General features: G+C 48.5%; 1 protein-coding gene across 1 annotated transcript in view; it reads left to right on the forward strand.

Moving 5' to 3' along the window:
* LOC136531891 (uncharacterized) overlaps positions 1-9,562 on the forward strand; it is a 31,581-nt gene extending 22,019 nt beyond the window's left edge. The window contains exon 3 of the mRNA XM_066524553.1: positions 9,175-9,562. Coding sequence (XP_066380650.1) covers positions 9,175-9,562 — 388 coding nt within the window. The remainder of the gene's footprint in view (positions 1-9,174) is intronic.
* The last annotated feature ends 13,328 nt before the right edge of the window (positions 9,563-22,890 follow it).

Below are 22,890 nucleotides of genomic sequence, written 5' to 3' on the forward strand. Positions count from 1 at the left end.
TCCGATCTTCAAGGTGGCTGAGGAACCACTGCAGGCCGATGAGTGGCTGAATACCATCGAGCAGAAATTTCGTCTGCTAAGGGTCACAGAGCACCTGAAAGCTGAATATGCTTCTCATCAGCTGCAAGGACCAGCAGGAATCTGGTGGACGCACTTTCTGTCGTCTCTGCCTGCTAATGCGAGAGTGACCTGGGATCAATTCAAGCTAGCTTTTAGGGGACACCATATTCCCCCGGGCCTGATGCGCATGAAAGCAGCCGAATTTATGAGGCTCACTCAGGGAACCAAGTCACTCACAGAATATATGCACGCATTCAACAACTTGTCAAGATATGCTCCAAGTTTTGTGGATACTGAAGAGAAAAAGATTGAGAGTTTCAAGCGAGGTTTGGGTACCAAATTAATGAAGACCTATGGCAAATTCTCGATGTGCCACGTATAATGAGTTTATTAGTGATGCCTTGACCCAAGAAAACCACAACAACCTGCATGCAGTTGCTAAGGGTCGCAAGAGGGCATATGAGGCCAGTGCTATCCGGATCTTTTCAGTCAAAAGCGCCTATCGTAGCTAGGCCACCATTCCGTCCACCTGCATCCAAGTTCAGGCCTCCACCACCGAAAGCTCAGAATAACAGGCCACAGAAACCTGTTTCGTAAGGCATTCACTATTGCCTTACCAAAAGGAATGGTCAATCAGGACAGCTCCACCGGATTCAAAAGTAATCAACCTTGTTTCAACTGCAACCAACTGGGTCATTGGTCCAAGGAGTGCCCCCACCCCAAGAGGAATAGGCAACTCAAGTCAGAACAATCAGAGGCAGGTGAATGTCAGGGCACATCAGGGACAAGTGCATTATACCGCTGTGGAGGAAGTGCCCGCCGAGAAGTTGTCACGGCTGGTATGTTTCTTGTCAACAAGCATCCCGCTGTTGTTTTATTTGATTCGGGAGCTTCTCATTCATTTATGAGTCAAGCATTTGCATCTAGACATGATCAAGAAATAATAGAAGAAAGTAAAGGGGGTTTTAACATAAGTTTAGCAGGGGGAACTGTTACTACCAAAAAGATAGTAAAAAATGTACTCATCTTGATACAAGGGAGGGAGTACACAACAGATTTGATAATATTGCCGGGATTGTCGATAAGTGTAATCTTAGGCATGAATTGGATGAAGTATCATGGTGCTCTTATTGACACTAGCACCCGTACTATCATATTGAGAGAACCCACAGGAGGGAATGCTTTTCTAGTTCCACTCTCCCGCGATTTCCAACCCCAACATTTAGCCTGTGCTATCCAAGCCACCACCATATGTGATATTCCAGTGGTTTGTGAGTTTCTGGATGTATTTCCAGAAGAATTACCAGGCCTACCACCGGATAGGGACGTGGAATTTAAGATTGAATTAGTGCCAGGTACTGCACCCATATCCAGAAGGCCCTATAGAATGCCACCCAATGAGTTAGCAGAACTCAAGGTTCAATTGCAAGATCTATTGGACAAGGGTCTTATCCAACCTAGCTCATCTCCGTGGGGATGTCCAGCATTGTTTGTGAAAAAGAAGGATAAGTCACTGAGGATGTGTGTACATTACAGACCACTCAATGCTGTGACCATCAAGAACAAATATCCGTTACCCCGCATCGACATCTTGTTCGATCAGCTAGCGAAGGCAAAGGTATTCTCCAAAATTGACTTGAGATCAGGTTACCATCAGATAAAGATCAGACCGGAGGATATACCTAAAACTGCTTTCTCTACTAGGTACGGCTTATACGAGTATTTGGTTATGTCTTTTGGACTAACGAATGCTCCAGCCTATTTCATGTACCTAATGAACTCGGTATTCATGCCCGAACTTGATAAGTTCGTGGTCGTGTTTATCGATGACATATTGATTTATTCAGAAACTGAGTCAGATCATGAAGAGCATTTGAGGATTGTCCTATCCAGACTGAGGGAGCATAAGCTATATGCCAAGTTTAGCAAATGTGAATTTTGGATGAGCAAAGTACCTTTCTTAGGTCACATATTATCAAGAGATGGAATCTCAGTAGACCCATCAAAAGTACAAGAGGTCATGGATTGGAAAGCCCCAACTTCGGTGCATGAAGTTCGGAGTTTTCTAGGGTTAGCAGGATACTATCGTCGGTTTATTCCAGATTTCTCAAAAATAGCTAAGCCTATGACCAGACTACTTCAGAAAGATGAGAAATACAAGTGGACACCAGAATGTGAAACAGCTTTTCACACCCTCAGAACTTTGTTGACTACAGCACCAGTGCTAGCACAACCAGACATTGAAAAGCCTTTTGATGTATTTTGTGATGCATCAGGAATAGGTTTGGGATGTGTACTTATGCAAGAAGGGAGAGTAATTGCATATGCCTCTCGGCAATTGAGGAAACATGAAGTCAACTATCCTACACAAGATTTGGAACTGGCAGCCATTGTCCATGCATTAAAGATATGGAGACATTACTTGTTGGGCAATGTATGTCATATCTATACTGACCACAAAAGCCTCAAGTATATCTTTACCCAGCCAGAACTGAACATGAGACAACGTAGATGGTTGGAATTGATTAAGGATTACAATTTGGAAGTGCATTACCATCCGGGTAAAGCAAATGTAGTAGCTGATGCACTTAGTCGGAAGTCCCATTGCAACACTATGGAAGCACTATTGGAAGATGGATTCAACTTGCTACATCCTGCCGTACTCCACAATATCACAATCAGTTGTTCGCTTGAGGGCCGAATCATAGAGCTACAGCAGACAGATGTAGGAATAAGTCACATCAAGAGAAAAATGCAAGAGCAAGAAACAAAACACTTTAGATTGGACGAAAGAGGTGTATTATGGTTTGAGGACCGGCTAGTGGTGCCGAAAGACCGTGAGCTAAGGAATCAAATTTTAGAAGAAGCTCACTCCTCCAAATTGTCTATCCACCCGGGTAGTAGTAAGATGTATCAAGACTTAAAAACCCGTTTTTGGTGGACTAAGATGAAGAAAGAGATAGTAGCCTATGTTGCAAGGTGTGATAACTGCAGTAGAGTGAAAGCCGTCCATATGAAAACCGCTGGATTACTCCAGCCACTGCCTATTCCAGGATGGAAATGGGAAGAGATCAGTATGGACTTTATTACAGGCCTTCCAACAACGCCACAAGGTCATGATTCAATCTGGGTCATTATCGATCGTCTTACCAAGTCAGCACACTTCATACCCGTGAACACGAGGTATATAGTTGGGAAATACGCTGAGATATACGTATCCCAGATCATGAAGTTGCATGGAGTACCCCGGACCATAATCTTGGATAGAGGACCGTAGTTCATAGCTCGTTTCTGGGAACACTTACACCAAGCTTTGGGAACCAAGCTAATCAGGAGTTCAGCTTATCATCCGCAAACTTCAGGACAGATAGAGAGAGTAAACCAAATCCTAGAAGATTTACTTAGAGCTTGTGTTATATCTTCGAAAGGGTCATGGGAGAAACGGTTACCTTTAGCTGAATTCTCCTATAACAACAGTTATCAAGCGAGTATCAAGATGGCTCCATTTGAAGCCTTGTATGGCAGAAAGTGTAGAACTCCATTGAATTGGATTGAGCCCGGTGAAAGGAGATATTTTGGTATTGATTTTATCAATGAAGCCGAAGAACAAGTACGTATTATCCAACAACACATGAAGGCAGCTCAATCACGACAGAAGAGCTATGCCGATAGAAGAAGAAGACCACTAACTTTTGAAGTAGGTGACTATGTGTACTTGAGAGTATCACCCATGAAAGGTGTGAAAAGATTTGGGATGAAAAAGAAGCTTTCACCAAGATATGTAGGGCCATACAAAATTTTGGAACGAAAAGGAAATGTGGCATATAAGCTACAACTACCGCCAGAGATGAGTGCAATCTTTGATGTGTTCCATGTTTCCCAGCTAAAGAAATGTCTTCGAGTACCGGAAGAAGCTATTGCACCCACCAACGTGCAACTTCAATCGGATTTGACTTATGAAGAAAAGCCAATTCGAGTATTAGAAGTGATGGATAGAGTAACAAGGAGTAAGATCATTAAGTTTTATAAGGTGGTGTGGAACAATCATAGTGAACAAGATGCTACATGGGAAAGAGAAGATTATCTGCAAGAAGTTTATCCCGCCTTTTTCCAAGAATGGTAGGTCTTGCAAATCTCGGGACGAGATTTTTATAAGGGGGAGGGGCTGTAACACCTCGGGTGTTAGCCTTGCATAACTTGACTTGCATAACATAAGCATGAGCATCAAGCATTCATAAATCATCATTTACAATTGAAACATTTGATCGAAACATATGAAACATTGCTTGTTATCTCATGTTTCTTAGAACATATGCATATGATCATGTGCAAATGAATGCAAGGGGGTAGTGCTAGTCACTACAACACCTTAGCTACACTTAGGTTAACAAAAGGAACCTTGTTCATGAAGGCCACATTTCATGACCAAGCACTCAAGTAATATTTCATATGATTACTTTCAATAGCTATATGAGTGACTACTACATGAAATGCTTAAATGACCTTGCAAATTGTTTTAACATGCTTAGAGTATCATCATGAACAACTTTGGTATTTAGTGCTAGGGCTAGTTTGGTCATTTAGCCATGGTTTGAATGTGTATCATGATTTCAAAGTGACATGTTTGACTAAAGTTGAACTAGGTGTTAGGGACCTTGCATGGAGGAGTTCACTATAGCAAAGTTGTAGTGTTTGACATAAGGAACAACTTTTATTTTTATGTCATGGACTGATTCAGCTCCTATCATGCTTGAAATTGGATCACAAGAATCAGCAAAACAAACCTTTCAACACTTAAAATTTTTTTCTAAGTCTTGGTTCGACTGGCAGCCTGACAAGCCCATCTTGGGGATGACATTACTTGTTTTTGGTTGCGAATTTGAACATACTTCCTTAACCAAAGTTGAAGCTGGTACATAGGGCTATAAATTTTGTTTAGACGTCTTATGCTTTGGAGCGACGGATTAGCGGGAAAATCAGCGACAAAACTCGTCGTCAGGCTCGGCCATCACGTTCCTGACAAAACTGAACGACGCGTTCAGTGGCCGACCGACGGTAGAACCAGCGCGCCGCGTGTCCACGGCGACGGCCGCGCGTCGCCGTTGCCCTGACCGCGCAGGCCACGCCGCGCCCGAGCGCGGCCTTAACGTCGCCAGCGCCCGCCCGAGCCATCCCGCGCTCCCATTTCACTCCCGGCGCCTTTTCTTCCTCGCAGCAGCAGCCGCCGAGCTCTCGGAGCCCCGCCGTCGCCATAGCCGCGCGCAGTCCGCGCCTAGCCACTCCAGCACCACCACCATAGCTCCTCCGTCTCCCCAGCGAACCACTGCTCCCTCCCATGCTCACTGACCCAGCTTGGTAAGCCATCGCCGCGCGTTTCAGCTCGCTGGAGCTCCGCCGCAAGCCCCGTCACCGTGGCCGGAGCGCCACAGTCCACCTCTCCATGCGTTAGCTAGCGCGCTAGGTCCGCCGTAGTACCCCGGTGCTCGTCCGAGCCTTAGATCGGGCCACCGAGGACATCACCGGCGTTTTGCCGTGGTCCAGCCCCGCCGCTCCGCCATTGCCGCCGCCGTCGTCCTTACCGTCGACGATAGGGTCGGCCAAGTGGCTCAATAGACGCGCTAGGTCACTTAGAGCACGTCGTGATGACCTCACCGCCGGCAACCTCGCCGTCGGCGAGCTCCGCCGTTTCCACGTCATTCCCGCGCCGTTGCTCTGTTCCGTCTCATTGACATGTGGGCCCAACTGGCTGGAGGGTCCCGCCTGTCAGTGTCGGTTAAATAGAAAGCTAGCTCATTTTCACAGATTTGAACCCTGATTTCATGTATCTTGTTATTTTTGTATCTTTAGTCTGATAGCTCCTAAAATTGTGAAATAAATTTGTGAGTGTTCTTGAGGAAGAGTAGTATTTAGGAAAAATATGTTCTTGACTTGTACAGTAGATATTTCTAGAGATTTAAATAGGGATTTCAAATGTGCTTTTGAATGCATTTAAATTTGTTTATTTTATATCTAGAGTTCCTTTGCTCCAAAAATTATGAAATTTTTGTGCTAGGCTATTCTTGTTATACATGAGCTTGGATAAAAATTTGAGGACCAGTGCATGTGTAGATCTATAGTTATAGATTTTTCTTTTATAAATAGTTAATCCTTGCATGAATTTTTATAAATTAATTATGAGTCCAAAATTCATGAAATTTGTTGGAGGTGATACTAGTACCATATGGATGTAAAGAAAAATAAGAAATCTATTGCTTGACACTTTTCAATAGGATTTTCCATTTATGCTATTTCAAGCCTTGCTTCCTTATTATTTTTGTATAGAATGTTCTACTTAGTAAAATAACATGAAATTTTTATAGTAGTCCTTTGATAGCATTAGTAAGACTCTGTAAAATTTTGAGAATTTATTAAGCACATTTGATATATATTTATTATTTAACCTAGATATCTAAATAAAATAATAAAGGCAATTCAATAAATAGTTTGGGCTTCACCATTATATCATCTTAACTGTATTTGGTATGCTGAAACTGTTGGTAGGTTCTAGGTTGTCAAATTTTGAATAATTACCTGAAGTAGAAGTGTTATTACTTTATATTGCATGTTAAGTAGTTTCTGGACTGATTCTAGAGTGTAATGAGTTACATGTTGAAACAAGTGTAGACTGTAAAAATGGTTAATAACAAAGTTGTAGAGAATTTGATAAGCTTTCCAGAAAGTCTAGGATCACTGTTTTTTTTATTTGTAGAACTCCAGTTATGAGTGAAACAAGTAGCTGCTGGTTATGGTGTAATCGATGCATTGTAGAAATAGTTAAGTAGTAATCGAGAAGAGATATGCACCTACTCAAACAACGCGATGCACTTGTTAACATTATGCATTCGTAATACTCATATCATACTCATGCATCTAGGATCGGAGGATGAGATCACGTTGCTGGAATTCAAAGAAGCAGAGGAAGGGAACCCGCAGCTCCCGAAGGCGTGGAGCAGAACCCTGAAGAGCTTCCGGAGTGCCCTGACCACCGCCCTACTTCCTTTCTGCGAGGCAAGCCCCGGAGCATTATAAGTCTCCCAGTAATTTACAAATGTTTACTTACGTATTTATGATTGATGCATTAGGTTATAAGAGTTGAATGAAACCACTTGATGCATGTACATTCCTTGTCCAGATATTAACCCTTTAACCGGTATAGGTCCAGGATCGAATATATGCTTAGCCATGCTTAGACCGGTAGAAGTCGGGTGATGTCCTGTCACCTGCGAGATATAGGTGGATACCGGAGCACGGTTGGCTATATCTGCTATCGTGAAACAGAACCATGAGGTAAAAGTAAATTGAGACCGGACGGGAAGTCGATAGGGAAGCAACAAGGCATGGAGGTCTTGGGTGTGGACTTATCCCCGTCTGTGTCGATTAAGGACCGTACCGTTGTTGGCACTTCTGACAAGATTGAACGCATGCCTCTCACTTAGCTGGCCGGATAACTCATTCCGACCACGAAGCCGAGTAATTCAACTCAGGCCGGGACCCGTTTTGTTGTGCGCTCCTTTCGGGGAACGATCAGACTGAGCCCAAGGGCAGGCTTGGCCTGAGCATCCTGGCATCTGGTGTTCCAGATTGTGCGGCGCAGTACGGACCCGCGAAATGTGTACCTGAGTTGTACCAAAGGTGACCTAAGACTATCGTGGCTGATAGATCTGGGTTTGTGTTAGGAATAAATTCCTAGCTGGTTGAAATCGATTCGAATCGTCGTCTCTCCCGGATAGTGAGAAACTTGGCTAGTCCCAACATCGTAGCAACTATATTATGAAACATGATGGTTCAAATGAATATGGAATTACAATACCTGCTATGGTTACTATTGTATGATTCTAAATAATATACCACATGTTTGGCATAGGATAGTTGCTAATCTAGAAATGGATAGTTATAATTAACTTGATGAAAGAATCACAATTGTACAACAGTTAATTGTCTTTTTCGCAAAATGTTGTCAAGTTACGTCCACTTATACAGCCTTGCATAATCCTTGGAGTCATTTTATTTCTGATTCATGACGGGTAAGTCTAGCTGAGTACCTTCTCGTACTCAGGGTTTATTTTCCCATTGTTGCAGATGGCACTGTGTATCATGGTTATTGCAAGAGTTGCTTCTATCCCGCTGTGGATGAGGAGTAAGCCTTGGGCAGGCTTCTTTAATAATTCCTATCTTTGCTTTTGTGGACCGTGATCTGGTTTGGCACTGTATCAAACTATGTTGGAAACTTTATCTTTGAACTTATTTGCTTCCGCTTTGTTTACCAAACTCAGTTTGTAATAACTTTTTATTCGTACTCTGATGATGAAAAGTATCTGCGAACCATATGTAATATGTGGCATGTATGTTGAATCCTGTACGATCTTGGTTGTTGTAAATCGTTTATCGAGACCCGTCGTGGTACTCGACGGACTACCGGGTTTATATGGATTCAAGTATGACAGTGCGACCGCTTGCGGATTGCCATTATACTTGTATTCTTATAAATTGGTCGGTTCTACGACAAGCGTGAAGAGCGGGAGAAGTGTCGCCGGCAGCAGAGGCACAATGGTCTCCCGGTGGAGCCATCTCCATCGCCGTCGTTGTCAGATTCCTCGAGTGATGACGATGAGAGCGAGGCAGGGCGGGGTATCCTAGACCATCTCCCTGGCATCAGGGGGATGGCGTTCGGGGCGTCAGCGAGCGGCCTAGCATTTCCAAGAGGGGGGAGAGGACGCCTTGGGGCTGGTGATCACCCACCCCGAGGCTGAGGCCAACATGCCCGAGGCATGGGCGTTAGGGAAGCGCGCCGTTAGCCCGGTGGGCTCGACGACGGAGGTGGAGCAGGCGGCGGTGGGGGCGACGCAACCACCTCCATAGAGGGTCGAGGGGGCACCAGAGTCTGGCGAGGGCCGGCTGGCACCGGCGGACAAGGAGGCCGTGCCTCCGCCGCCGCCACCGCTGTTGCGGAGGACGAGGGATGCAGTGTAGAAGCGGTTGTGTCCCCATTCGAGGTAAGTGTTTTGTTAGTGGAGTTGTAGCATCTCCTGCTCGTCCCTCAGTCATATGCTGACCTTGTTAGTGCCTTGTCTTCAGCCGGAAGCATCAGGCGGAAGCACCCGCCTTGGCGCCACGTAAGGTGCTCAAGGTGAGCACCAGCTCCACCGCCCAATGGGTGGTGGAGGCGCAAGCCGCCATACAACATGGCGCGGCGTCGACGAGGGCCGATCTGAAGGAGCCAGTCACCCACGGAGAGGCTACCAAGGCGGCCACAGAGCAAGCGGAGGAGGAGGAGCCTACGCCTCGCGAGGCTGAGGCCCGCAAGTTAGATGAAGTCGAGGCGCCCTCAGTCGATGAGGCCATCGATGGCGAGGCCGAGGCCCCCCGAACCTCCGAGGCCGAGGCGACGGAGGCCGAGGCGTCCAGGACCACTGAGGCTGAGGTGGCGGAGGCCAGAGTCCACGAGACCACCAAGGCCAATTGAGGTGGCGGAGGTCGGCGGCCCAGGAAGCGGAGACGAAGGCGGTGCAAGCCTCAGTACCGCCCCCAGTCCAAGGCCTGCCGCCGTCGTGGGAGAGCGCCTGAGAAGTGGAGGTCCATTCGATCTCCTCCGACGATACTTCCCGGGGGAAGGAGGTGGCGGATGCCGAGGCGGCCAGCACCGTGGAGCAGCCAGCTCCGACCTCTGGCGAGGGAAGCTCGGCCCTCGTGCGGGTACAACCCGAGCCCCGTGGGTGGGATCCCCCCGCATGTCTTGTGGCAGAGCCGGGATGACCCTGAGGGGGAGCCTCTGTTCGCCCTTGAGGACACAGCCGAGGAGGGGCGCTGGGGCTCCTTCGAGCAATTTTGCCAGCTGGCGAAGCGGTAGCTGCGGACAACGCTGTCCGTCATGGCTGACGATCTGCCCGGGGTTGCCCAAGTACGTGCCTTCTTTTCTCGTGCGGTGTCGTCTTTTTCCCGAGTTTCCTCGCAGTGCTTGACGTCCGTTCTACCTATCCAGGAGCTCGAGGCCCGGTCCCTCGGGAAGTCGTTGTTCCTCCGCCCATGCCAACGAGCTTCTGTCGATGCGGAGCGCGGAGGTGGAGGACTTCCGCCTTCGCTGTGCTGATATGGCGGCCGAGGTGGCCATGGCTCGGGAGCAAGCCGCCCCTTTGGCGGCGTGGATCAAGGAGCTAGAGGAGGAGTTGACCCAGGTGGCTGGTGAGCGGGACACCTTCAGGTCCTAGGCTAAAGAAGCGATGGCCTCTGCCAAGGCCATCGCTGGGCAGCTAGGGGCGGAGCAGGGCGCGCACCTGCTGACGAAAGGCGCCCTAGCGGAGGCCCTCAAGGTGGCCAAGGCCTCCCAGGCCGAGGCTTTAGTCTGGAAGGGAAAGGCCGAGGGTGAGTCCCATTCCCCTTGTTTTATTTGTTTTTCTTGCGTTCGACCCCTAACTCCCCGATGTGATGCAGAGCTGGAGAAGGAGGCTTCCAGGGCGGCCGAGGCCTCTCGTGCCGAGGTACAAAGCTAGAAAGAGAAAGCCGAGGGTGAGTCCCGTAGGCCTTCGCCCCTGTTCGGCTTATTTCCTTTGGTGCTTAACCCCATCCCGCTTGTCTTGGCGCAGGGTTGGAGAAGGAGGTCTCCCGGGCAGCTGAGGCCTCCGTTGAAGTGCAGGCGGTGCTCGAGGCCGAGATTGGGGAGCACAACGCGCTGCAGAGCGCCGGCCGTACCGCCTGCAAGGCCTTGGAGGTTGAGGGGGTCGAGTCGGGCAGCTCCCTTGGGAGTCGCTTGATAACATTGAGCGGCCAAGTGCACGAGCGACTCCGGGGGGCGCTGCACACGGGCGTCAAGCGCGCCCTGGCCGTCGTCTCCTCACACTATACCGGCATCGACCTCGAGGCTGTCAGCGACGGCTACGTCTTGGCTGAGGATGACGAGGAGGCCGATGAGGAGGTCGCGAAGATAGTGGGGGTGGCTGAGGGCCCCGACATGGCGCTGGCCAAGCTGTTCGAAGAGGAGGTGGTTCCTCCCACGCCATCCGCCGATGCTGGTGACCCTTAGTTTTGACCTGGGCAAAAGGGGTCATGTAAATAGATTAGGAATGTTATTGTACCGTAACGCTTGTGGCCGTCGAGACCTTTTTTAAAGTACTTATACGTATATGCTTTTTAATCGTTTTTTATTGTATTTCCAAGCCTCTGCCCTCTATCATGTTTCTGAACATATCATTTGCAAAAAACTTCCTCAGAACCTAAGCTACCCCTCGGGGAAAAGGTGGTGAGGGAGTGTCATAGCCCGGAGGTGTAGGTCGTCTCATGGCTCGGTCGGCCTTTTGGCCCTGAGACAGACTTTTGATCCTTAGGTTTTTTACAATCGATTTGTCAGAGCACGCTAGAGAGTTTGGCGTAGAAATTTATTTGAAAAACGATTAAAAAATGGTGCCTGGGACTTAGGGGGGGTTCCCGCTTCTAGCCCCCGAGGGAGGCTCGGTTCTGTAGAGGCAGAGCCGAGTCTTGTTCGGGCCCCATGGTGGGCACCTCTGCAGAGGCAGAGCCGAGTCTCCCTTGTAGCATTATCGCAACGCTGATCCCCATCGATAGGTTCGGGGAGGGTTTCTCGAAAAATTAGAATAACTAAAGAACGCTTCTTTATTGTATTTCGAGAAACAATGTATATAATGCTTGGAAATTTAAGGGTAGAAGCGACGTAGCTGTTCTATGTTCCAAGCGTTGGTGAGGATTACGCCCTTCTTGTTGGCTAGCTTATAGGTCCCAGGCTTTAGCACTTGGGCGATGATATACGGCCCTTCCCATGGCGGGGTCAGCTTGTGGCGGCCCTTGTTGCTCTGTCTCAGTCTCAGCACCAGATCACCCACCTCCAGGTCTCGGCTTCGAATGCGCCGGGCTTGATAGCATCGTAGGGTTGCTGGTACTTGGCCGAATGTAGTAGCGCAATGTCTCGGGCTTCCTCCAGCTGGTCGAGGGCATCTTCGTGGGCAGTGCGGTTGCTTTGCTCGTTGTAGGCCTATAGCCTTGGGGAACCATACTCCAAGCCAGTGGGGAGGATGGCCTCGACTCCATAGACCAGGAAGAACGGTGTGAATCCTGTGGCTTGGCTCAGAGTGTTCCTCAGGCTCGGAGGCGTAGTCGATGGAAGGCTTGTGGAGGTCTCTGGCGTCGAACTGGGGCCCATGCTGACGCCATCTTTGCTAGTTCGTCCGTGGCCTCGTTGAATTTTCGCGCGATGTGGTTGAGTTCGAGACCGTCGAACTTGTCTTCTAGGCGACGTACCAACCTACAGTATGCCTCCATTTTGGGGTCATGGTAGTTCGACTCTTTCATCACTTGATCGACGACGAGTTGCGAATCGCCCCATATGTCGAGATGCCATACTCCAAGTTCGATGGCGATCTGTAAACCGTTGACGAGGGCCTCATACTTGGCTACGTTGTTGGAGGCGGCGAAGTGGAGCTGAATCATGTAGCGCATGTGCACTCCGAGGGGTGAGATGAAGAGCAGACCTGCGCCTACCCTGGTCTTCATCAGGGACCCGTCGAAGTACATGGTCCAGCATTCCGCCTAGACTTGAGCAGGTGGCAGTTGGGTGTCGGTCCACTCAGCCACAAAATTAGCCAAGACCTGAGATTTAATTACTTTTCGAGGCGCAAAAGACAGGGCTTCCCCATGAGTTCGATGGCCCACTTGGCTATCCTACCCGAGGCCTCCTGGTTATGGATTATCTCTCCTAGGGGAAAGACGACATCATGATCACCGGGTGGGACTCGAAGTAGTGACGCAGCTTCCGTCGAGCCAAGACTACGGCGTAGATTAGTTTCTTGATGTGGGGGTAGCGTGTCTTGGTCTCGGAGAGCACTTTGCTGATGAAGTAAACATGTCATTGGATGGGTAGAGCATGCCCTTCTTCCTGCCTCTCGACCACCACGGCCGTGCTGACCACTTGGGTCGTTGCGGCGACGTAGAGTAAGAGGGCCTCACCCTTGGCCAGCGGTACTAGGACGGGAGGATTGGTGAGCAGTGCCTTGAGCTTGGCGAGGGCTTCTTCGGCCTCGGGGGTCCAAGAAAAGCGTTTGGATTTTCTCAAGAGGCGGTACAGAGGCAAGCCTTTTTCGCTAAGGCGCAAGATGAAGCGGCTTAGGGCCGCGAGGCATCCCATGACCCTCTGCACTCCCTTGAGGTCTCAGATTGGTCCCATGTTGGTCACGGCCAAGACCTTCTCCGGGTTGGCCTCGATGTCGCGTTCCGAGACTATGAATCCCAAGAGCATGCCTCGGGGGACCCCGAAGACACACTTCTCAGGGTTGAGCTTGATGCCATTTTCTCTAAGGCATCTGAAGGCTATCTCCAAGTCATCAATGAGATCGCTGGCCTTTTTGGACTTGACCACGATGTCGTCCATGTAGGCCTCAACAGTTCGCCCGATGTGCTCACCAAAGACCTAGGTCATGCACCGCTGGTATGTGGCCCCTGTGTTTCTAAGGCTGAACGGCATAGTCACGTAGCAGTACATGCCGAATGGTGTGATGAAAGAAGTCACGAGCTGGTCGGATTCTTTCATCTTGATTTGATGGTAACCGGAATACGCATCAAGAAAGGATAGGGTTTCGCATCTCGCAGTGGAGTCAATGATTTGGTCGATTCAGGGTAATGGGAAAGGGACTTTGGGACATGCTTTATTCAAACCGGTGTAGTCTACACACATTCTCCACTTCCCATTTTTCTTCTTAACTAATACAGGATTAGCTAACCACTCTGGATGGGACAATTCCTTGATGAATCCGGCCACCAAAAGCTTCTGCACCTCCTCGCCGATGGCCCTACGCTTTTCTTCATTGAATCAGCACAGGCGTTGCTTCACTGGTCTAGAGCTGGCCTGGATGTCCAAGGCATGCTCGGCGACCTCCCTCGATATGCCCGGCATGTCCGAGGGGCTCCACGCGAATACATCGGCATTCGCACGGAGGAAGTCGACGAGCACGACTTCCTATTTGATGTTGAGGGTGGCGCTGATCCTCAGCGCCCAGTCATCAGAGCAGGTAGGGTCGACCAGGATGAGCTTGACAGCCTCCGCGAGCTCAAAAGTCCTGGCACAACGCTTGGAGTTAGGCGCCTCACTACCAAGCTGGTCGAGGTTGACGATGAGGGTCTCGGCCTCCACGAGAGCCTAGGCATACTCAATGCATTCGACGTCGTAGTCGTATGCATGCTCGTACGTGGACTCGACAGTGATGACGCCATTGGGGCCCGACATCTTGAGCTTGAGGTAGGTGTAGTTGGGGATTGCCATGAACTTGGCGTAGCATGGGCGCCCCAGGATGGCGTGATAGGTTCCCTTGAACCCAACCACCTCGAAGGTGAGGACCTCCTTGCAGTAGTTGGAGGGAGTGCCGAAGTAAACGGGCAAGTCGATGCGCCCGAGGGGTCACGTGCGTTTCCCCAGCACGATGCCGTGGAAAGGCGTGGCATCACCCCGGAGCTGCGACTGGTCGAGCTCCAGGAGCTCTAGGGTGTTGGCATAGAGGATGTTGAGGCCACTGCCTCCGTCCATCAACACCTTGGTGAGCCGGGTGTTGCCGATGATGGGGTTGACGATGAGTGGGTACTGCCCTGGGTTCGAGACATAATCGGGGTGGTCATCTCGATCAAAGGTGATCGCCTCCCAAGACCAGTTGAGGTACCGGGGAGTGGACACCTTCACCGAGAAGACCTCCCGGCGCTCCCTCTTTTGCTGGCACACCATGAGGCATGCCGAAGGCCCGCCAAAGATCATGAAGGCGTTGTGCACCTTGGGGAACCTGTCGTCCTTGTTGTCGTCCCTATCGTCGGCGTCCCTCTTTTTGGCATCGTCGTTGGGGAGTCCGAGCTTAGCGTAGTAACGCCAGAGCATGGTGCACTCTTTGAGGGTGTGCTTCACCAGGCCCTAGTGGTAAGGGCAAGGTTTTTTAAGCATATCGTCGAAGAGCCCGAGGCCTCTGGGGCCTCAGGGATTCTTGCGATCTACGGCCGTGACTAGACCGGCCTCAAAGACCTCCTGCTTCCCCTGGCGACCCTTTTTCTTGGGGAGGTGGGGAGCCAAGGCCCCGGGGGCCTCGTCCCTCCGCTTCCCCTTAGTGTCGTTGTCGGGGAAGATGGCCCCGATGGCCTCTTCGCCCGAGGCGAAGTTGGTGGCGATGTCGAGGAGCATGGCCGCCGAGGTCGGCATGTTCCGGCCTAACTCTCAGACTAGGTCTCGGCAGGAGGTGCCGGAGAGGAATGCCTGGACAATTTCCGAGTCATCGACGCAGGCAACTCAGTACATTGCTTGGAGAAGTGTCGGATGAAGTCTCGGAGAGACTCACCCGGCTTCTGGCGACAACTCTTAAGGTCCCAGGAGTTCCTGAGGCACACGTATGTGCCCTGGAAATTCCCGACAAAGACCTTTACCAAGTCGCGCTAGTTGTGGATCTGCAAGGGAGGGAGGTGTTCGAGCCAGGCTCGCGCCGAGTCTAACAGGAACAATGGGAGGTTGTGGATGATGAGCAGGTCATCATCTGCACTGCCTAGCTAACAAGCCAGGCGGTAATCGGCTAGTCAAAGCTCGGGGTTGGTCTCGCCGCTGTACTTTGCGAGGTTGGCCGGTTGCTGAAACTACGCCGGGAAGTGAGCGCCGCGGATGGCCCTGCTAAAGACTCGAGGACTAGGTGGCCGAGGAGAAGGACTGCGGTCCTCCCCACTGTCATAGCGACCACCTCAATGCGGGTGGTAGCCTCGGGCAGGCCCCTCATTGTCGTGGTGCCATCGCCTGCTGACCACATCGTGGTCGCCTTGCGCCTCACGTCGGTCGCTGAGGCGGTCATGCACCAAGGGGGCCCTGTTGGCCGTCGGTGCCCGAGCGGGCTTGGGACGAACCGAGGCCTCCCTATCCTGCCGAGGCGGTGCCGTGGGAAGTTCCGAGGCGCCTCCGCGCCATCGAGAGGCGGAGCTTTCGTCCTGTTGTATCGTGGCAGTCTCGAGGAGGTCTCGGAGCTCGTCATGGGCCCATTGCCCCTCCATGGTAGAGGGCTCGGGCATTGTCCAGAGTAGCATCGCCGCTGTCGCGATGTTCTGGCTAGCGTGATTGAAGATAGGGGGTTGCTCGCCCCCTTCGTCGTTGTTGATACGGTGGTTGACGTCGCGAGCCCTCTGCTGGGCTGCTCCGCCATCACCGTGACCCCGCTGCTCTCGCTCGAGAGTGTCTTGGAGCTGCTGCAGAAGGAATCGATCTTGTTTGACCTTGGCCTGAAGCTCACAGAGCTGCTCCAAGTCAAGGCGTCGAAGTTCCTCGTGGGCGGGGTTCTCGTTCCGCGCTGCCAGGGGCTCGACGCGTAGAGGTGTGGCATCGCCTGCCCCTTCACGGTGCAGGGAGTGGTTGCCTGTCCCTTCGTCCTCATCGCTCATTCTTGGCATCCCGAGCCCGATGTGAAAGCACTCGTGAGTGGGGTCATAGTGCCTCCATCATCGGAGTCGGAGTAGCCGAAGCAGTAGTCGCTTGCGGCCATGAAGCGGCGCATGGCTTCAGGGTCGCGAAGCCCAAAGAAGTCCGCTCTGGCCCACGCCTCGTCCTCCTCCGAGGAGTCAACGTGGGTGTGGGTCGAGGTTGTGGCGTCGAGGTCAAGGGTGAACCATTGGTGGCGTCCTGAGGGCTCTGCGTGAGCGGAAGTGTTGGCGGAAGCATAGGCAGCGACGGCATTAGTCAACCCGAAGGGTATGGGGATGGTGCCATTGCCGGTCTTTGCTCCACTGGAGTCAACCCCTCAGGAGGTGGCGGGGCAGAGCTTGATGACGGGGCGTCGCTGCGCGCCACCGGCGTTTTGCCCTTGCCCATGCTTAAGCTGGATAGGTCCCCAACCAGGGACTCTGTACCAATAGCCGGGCAGGGGGCAACAGCGGAGCGCAGTGTGTCGCCCTGAGCTTGCACGATGTCAGGGTGGTCCCACCCGCGTCGTGCCTGGCGAGCGTGATGAGAGCGGTGGCCTGGGCGCCGCCTGCGCCTGAGCTATTGGTGCGTGGCGTCGTCTTTGGTCGGTGGGGCTCTAGGTGTGAGGAGTACCATATCGTACTCACATCCTAGAGACATGAACTCTAGGCTCCCGAACTAGATCACCATGCCGAGACGCAGTGGTCGTACGGGGTCTGCCATCCAGAACTTGTTGGGATGATGAAGCTGACACGTAGTAGTACCCCAACCTGGCGTGCCAACTGTTGGTGTTTTGGACCGGCGGGCCCTCAACCAACTAGTGAAAATGTACTGCGTGCCTCTAATCTCGGATGGTGATGCAAAGAGACACAAGGTTTATACTGGTTCAGGCGATAGGTGCCCTACGTCCAGTCTAAGAGATCGATCTTGTATTCCTTGCACCGAGGTGCTTGTAGTAGGGGTTTACAAGCAGGGCGAGAGAGGGAGCTAGTCACAGGTCTCTGCATGGAGTGGTGTGGGTTGCTTGAGATGTTGATCTCAGGCAGTGCGGGGGAGTGTGCATATTACAGAGTGTTGCGCGTCGCTTGCGCGTGTGTCTGTCTAAGCGATGTCTTTGTCTGTGCGTGCGTGTGTCCGTGTGTTCATGAGTTCTCGTCTATGTCTTCCTGCGTTCGTCCCCCTGGAAACGGCCCCGGTCACTCCCTTTTATAGTTGAAGGGGGGGACAGGGGCGATACATGTGTTCGCTACGCAGCGTTTTGTGAGCGGAGGCAGTGTGTCCGAGCCCTGTAGCTTGTCACTGTGGTGGCATAGTCGACGGAGCGGTCTTGTCCTTGATGTACTGGAGCGACGCGCCGGTCACGCCCGATCCTATGCGACGTGGGAGCTCCTGTGATAGCTTGACGCGGGGCATGGCACATGTTTGTGGATGACGTGGCGGTCGCTGTATGTCGACAGCGTAGAGAGCCGAGGCCCAGTCGGTGCAGAGGCCGAACCATCGTGGGGGGCTCGGTGGGTGCGAATCCCGAGGCTGCCGAGACCCCGAAGCGGATGGTCGAGGCTCGGAGGGAGCAGTTGGTCCTGTATACTGATTCTGAGGCTATAGGTACCCGGACATGACTCTCCACGTCGTGCTGTCCTCAGAGCAGGTGGGGTTAGGCAGCACAGTGCCGAACGGGTGTCAGTCGTGGGCACAGTGCCGAGCACAGCAGCCGGTAACCCCTGCCCCATTCTATCCCGGATGGCATGGCGTTGACGCGACTCCCATCTCGTCGGTCACTCCGCTGTGTCGAGCCGTCGTTCGGCTGACGTCGCAGGAGTGGTTGGTCGCGTGACGTCCCGGTCGAGGTGGCGGTGACGGGGTGGCTGCCAAGCCAGCCTCGAGCGAGGCGGAGAATCGGTACCTCATCCGAGGCCTTTCGTGCGGGGTCTCGAGCGAGGCGGAGAATCGGCACCTCATCCGAGGCCTTACGTGCGGGGCCTCGAGCGAGGCGGAGAATCGGCACCCCATCCGAGGCCTTACATGCGGGGCCTCGAGCGAGGCGGAGAACCGGTACCTCGTCCGAGGCCTTACTGGCGGGGCCTCGAGCAAGGCAGAGAATCGGTAACTTCATCCGAGGCCTTACGCGCGGGGCCTCGGGCGAGTCAGAAAACTGTTCGAGGTGGGCCGGGCGGTCCAGCCGAGCCTCGGACAAGGTGGGGGTTAGCCAGCAGTTGTCTCTTGGCTTCGATTTTTACAGGGTCTAAGCGATTTTTTCGGTTCTTGCTTAGGGAACCCCTTTTATGGTACCCGACAATATGTTTCTAATTATCCACTATATCATTATTAATATATAAAAACTAACTTAAAGTAAGTATAAATCTCTGCATGTGATAATATATATTATGTGTTCAACAATTATAAAAAATACTTCTTTAAGGATTCATATACCAATAATACTAACAACTCCAGTAGAATTATATTAATATCTAATAATTTATATAAATTACTAATTTGCGAAAAACTATACATTTTTTACTCAAATATCATTCCATATATATTGATGGACGTTTATAAAAAAATATTACCACACATGTAATTTAGTGATAGTGGAAACTCGATACATCAACCCGTGAGGAGGTTAGTGAACGCTAGAGGTTTTTGAAATTCTTTTCATGTAGATAGTGATCGTTAGACTTAAATATAAATACTCCCTTCAGATTAGCACTATTGTACCCTCCTTGATCTCATTTCAAGATTTACCTCAGATCTTGAGCGGCGTGATGCAAGCTTAAGTGGCCATTTATACGAAGAGAGTTGTCTAGACATAAAGCTAAGGTTTCTTTTTAGTGAAAAAGTTCACATAAAGGTAGAATAAAGCACATGAGTGTCAACTTATTAACATGATAAAAAATTGTATAGTAACAACTGAGACAAAAATGTGAATGTCAAAATCTATATTCATAAAATTACAAGGCATGGGTTGCAATAGGGATCGACCATAACCTAAGCTAAGGTTATTGAAGACATATATGAAGTGTCATGCAAATGGAAAAAAAAAAACTATGGATAAAAAAATTGTTTTATGAGGGCTTACTAATAAATTCATAAAACCTGATAGAAGTTATAGAGATACTTATATATACGCATATTGTGTTAGGAAATAAATAAATAAATATGGCAAAAATACTTTTTGTTTGTCATAGGCCGATACCACACACAAACTTCTGAAAATAATATAGTTTCTTAAATCACTCTGGCCCGTGGAGGAGCACAGTGCTAGTGTATAAGAAACATGAAAAATGTAGAATAGATTCTTCTTATTCCAATGCACTTTTATGATTTCAGTACAAAGTAAAACAATTTTGAAGTTTATTTGGGAAAATTCATTAAGGTTGATATAAATTATGTCACCGGAATCAAAGATCAAAAGTACTCCGACTACTCCATTAACATGTCATTCATATGCTAGAAATAATAATCATATTGAATCTATCAAGTTTGTGTTAAAAATTCATGTATTAAATAGTAATTGTTGGTCAAAGTCTTGTCCTAGTAGAACTTATCCATGCAATTTTCAGAGTACGTTCCTCTAGTACAGGATATTATTACTGTTGTGATCACTGAAGCGTCAAGAACTGAAACACTCACAAGCTTGCTAAGAAGAAGAGATATATATCAGTCTCTCTCCCTACTACTGCATGCTTTCCTAACTTCTGAGAGCAAGACCATAAAAGTTTATAAGCTTCTTGTTCAAACGAAAGCCATGCGTGTCCCAAACCAGACCCAAGACGAAAGAGCTGAGGTCACATAAGAACCATGCAAAATTACAGCAGTCCAGGCCGAGAATGAAAGGGGAACTGATGCATCGCTACTGGTGCTGTCTTCTCCTTTACTACCATGGCCCTATCAACCGCCATCTTCGGCTCACTCAGCTTCGCCCCTAGCTGCTTCCTGATCTCTGGCTGCCTGCTGCTTCTGAGGTTCTTCTGATGCAGGTGGCGGCTTCTTTCCCTCTACCGCAGGAGCCACTCCAAAGCATCTGCACAGTCCCAGAACCATCTCGCGAGCTTTTTTCTTTTCTTTTCTGATGACAACAATCTACTCTTGGGTTGGTGTTTTGCTAGCTTTTCTGTGTGTGAAGTGAGCTGGAAACATTTCTTTGTGTTGAAGCATGGGGTTCACAAGCTCCCAGCTGCTGAAGGGAGGAGTCGTGCTGACTCGAAGTTGTGTACCTTCACCCCCAAGGTTGGCCATCACCTGTTGGGTAGTGCTAACTAACCAAGACAAACTGACACGTCACTTATTTGGTGATTTTGCAAGCTAGGAGAGGGGAACTTCCTCGTGAAGGAAGGTGAAAATGAGGCGTGCAAATGTCAAAATGAACTCGAAGCAAGTTGCTTACATAATCAGGGTTAAATTCAGTCACTCTTGACTTGTCTGTCACCATGAAAAGGACTTCGAGTACACGCATGTTTATGGATGAAAACGGTACGGATATTTATTCGACCGTCCGTTCGACCGAACAAATATGAACACTTATCTGGATAGTTACTCGGATATCCGTAATTTTTTTCGGATACAGATAATAAAACGGATATCTTAGGCGGATATCAAATACGGATGTAATATCATCGATATCCGGCGGATATCGGATAATCCGGATAATTATCGGATATATCCAGATTATTAAAACGGATATTATCCGGATATTTTTCAAACTTTCTCAAATGAAAAAATGGCCTATATAAGGATTGTAGATCTTGATGAGTTGAACAAACTTGGTATTCAAAACTTTTCAATTTGAAGTCATTTAGAGTTTATAATACTAGAGTCAAAGTGTTATTTTTTCATTTGACCAAATTTGACTTGGTCAAACTTGCTCAAATGAGACACTAAATGACCTCAGATGAAAAAACTCTGAATACCAAGTTTGATCATCTCAGCAAGATATACAATTGTTACATAGCTTATTTTGTCATTTGAGAAAGTTTTATCAAACACTAGTCACAAATTCTTGAATCTCATATAGACTTTCTAAAACCATGTCACACACTTGTGAAATTTGAATTATATTTTGTTCAAATTTTCTCAAATGAAAAAATGGCCTATATAAGGATTGTAGATCTTGATGAGCTAAACAAACTTGGTATTCAAAACTTTTCAATTTGAGACAATCTAGGGTTCCAAAAACTAGTTTGTAGGCGTCAAAATTTAAAAATCACAAATTGGAACCATCCAAACTATCTCAAATGAAAAGTTGACCAAAACAACAATTGTAGATCTTGATGAGTTGAACAAACATGGTATTCAAAACTTTCCAATTTGAAGTCATTTAGAGTTCATAATACTAGAGTCAAAGTGTTGTTTTTTCATTTGACCAAATTTGACTTGGTCAAACTTGCTCAAATAAGACACTAAATGACCTTAGATGAAAAAACTCTGAATACCAAGTTTGATCATCTCAGCAAGATCTACAATTGTTACATAGCTTATTTTGTCATTTGAGAAAGTTTTATCAAACACTAGTCACAAATTCTTGAATCTCATATAGACTTTCTAAAACTATGTCACACACTTGTGAAATTTAGACTATATTTTATTCAAACTTTCTCAAATAAAAAAAATGGCCTATATAAGGATTGTATATCTTGATGAGCTGAACAAACTTGGTATTCAAAACTTTTCAATTTGAGACAATCTAGGGTTCCGAAAACTAGTTTGTAGGCATTAAAATTTAAACATCACAAATTTGAACCATCCAAACTATCTCAAATGGAAAGTTGACCAAAACAACAATTTTAGATCTTGATGAGTTTAACAAACTTGATATTCAAAACTTTTTAATTTGAAGTCATTTAGAGTTCATAATACTAGAGTCAAAGTGTTGTTTTTTTATTTGACCAAATTTGACTTTGTCAAACTTGCTCAAATGAGACACTAAATGACCTCAGATGAAAAAACTCTGAATACCAAGTTTGATCATCTCAGCAAGATCTACAATTGTTACATAGCTCATTTTCCCATTTGAGAAAGTTTTATCAAACACTAGTCACAAATTCTTGAATCTCATATAGACTTTCTGAAACCATGTCACACACTTATAAAATTTGAACTACATTTTATTCAAACTTTCTCAAATGAAAAATGGCCTATATAAGGATTGTAGATCTTGATGAGCTTAACAAACTTGGTATTCAAAACTTTTCAATTTGAGACAATCTAGGGTTTTGAAAACTAGTTTGTAGGCGTTGAAATTTAAAAATCACAAATTTGAACCGTCCAAACTATCTCAAATGGAAAGTTGACCAAAACAACAATTGTAGATCTTGATGAGTTGAACAAACTTGGTATTCAAAACGTTTCAATTTGAAGTCATTTAGAGTTCATAATACTAGAGTCAA

This window comes from Miscanthus floridulus, unplaced genomic scaffold (genome assembly GCF_019320115.1).
Source record: "Miscanthus floridulus cultivar M001 unplaced genomic scaffold, ASM1932011v1 fs_471_2_3, whole genome shotgun sequence".
Taxonomy (NCBI): Eukaryota; Viridiplantae; Streptophyta; class Magnoliopsida; order Poales; family Poaceae; genus Miscanthus; species Miscanthus floridulus.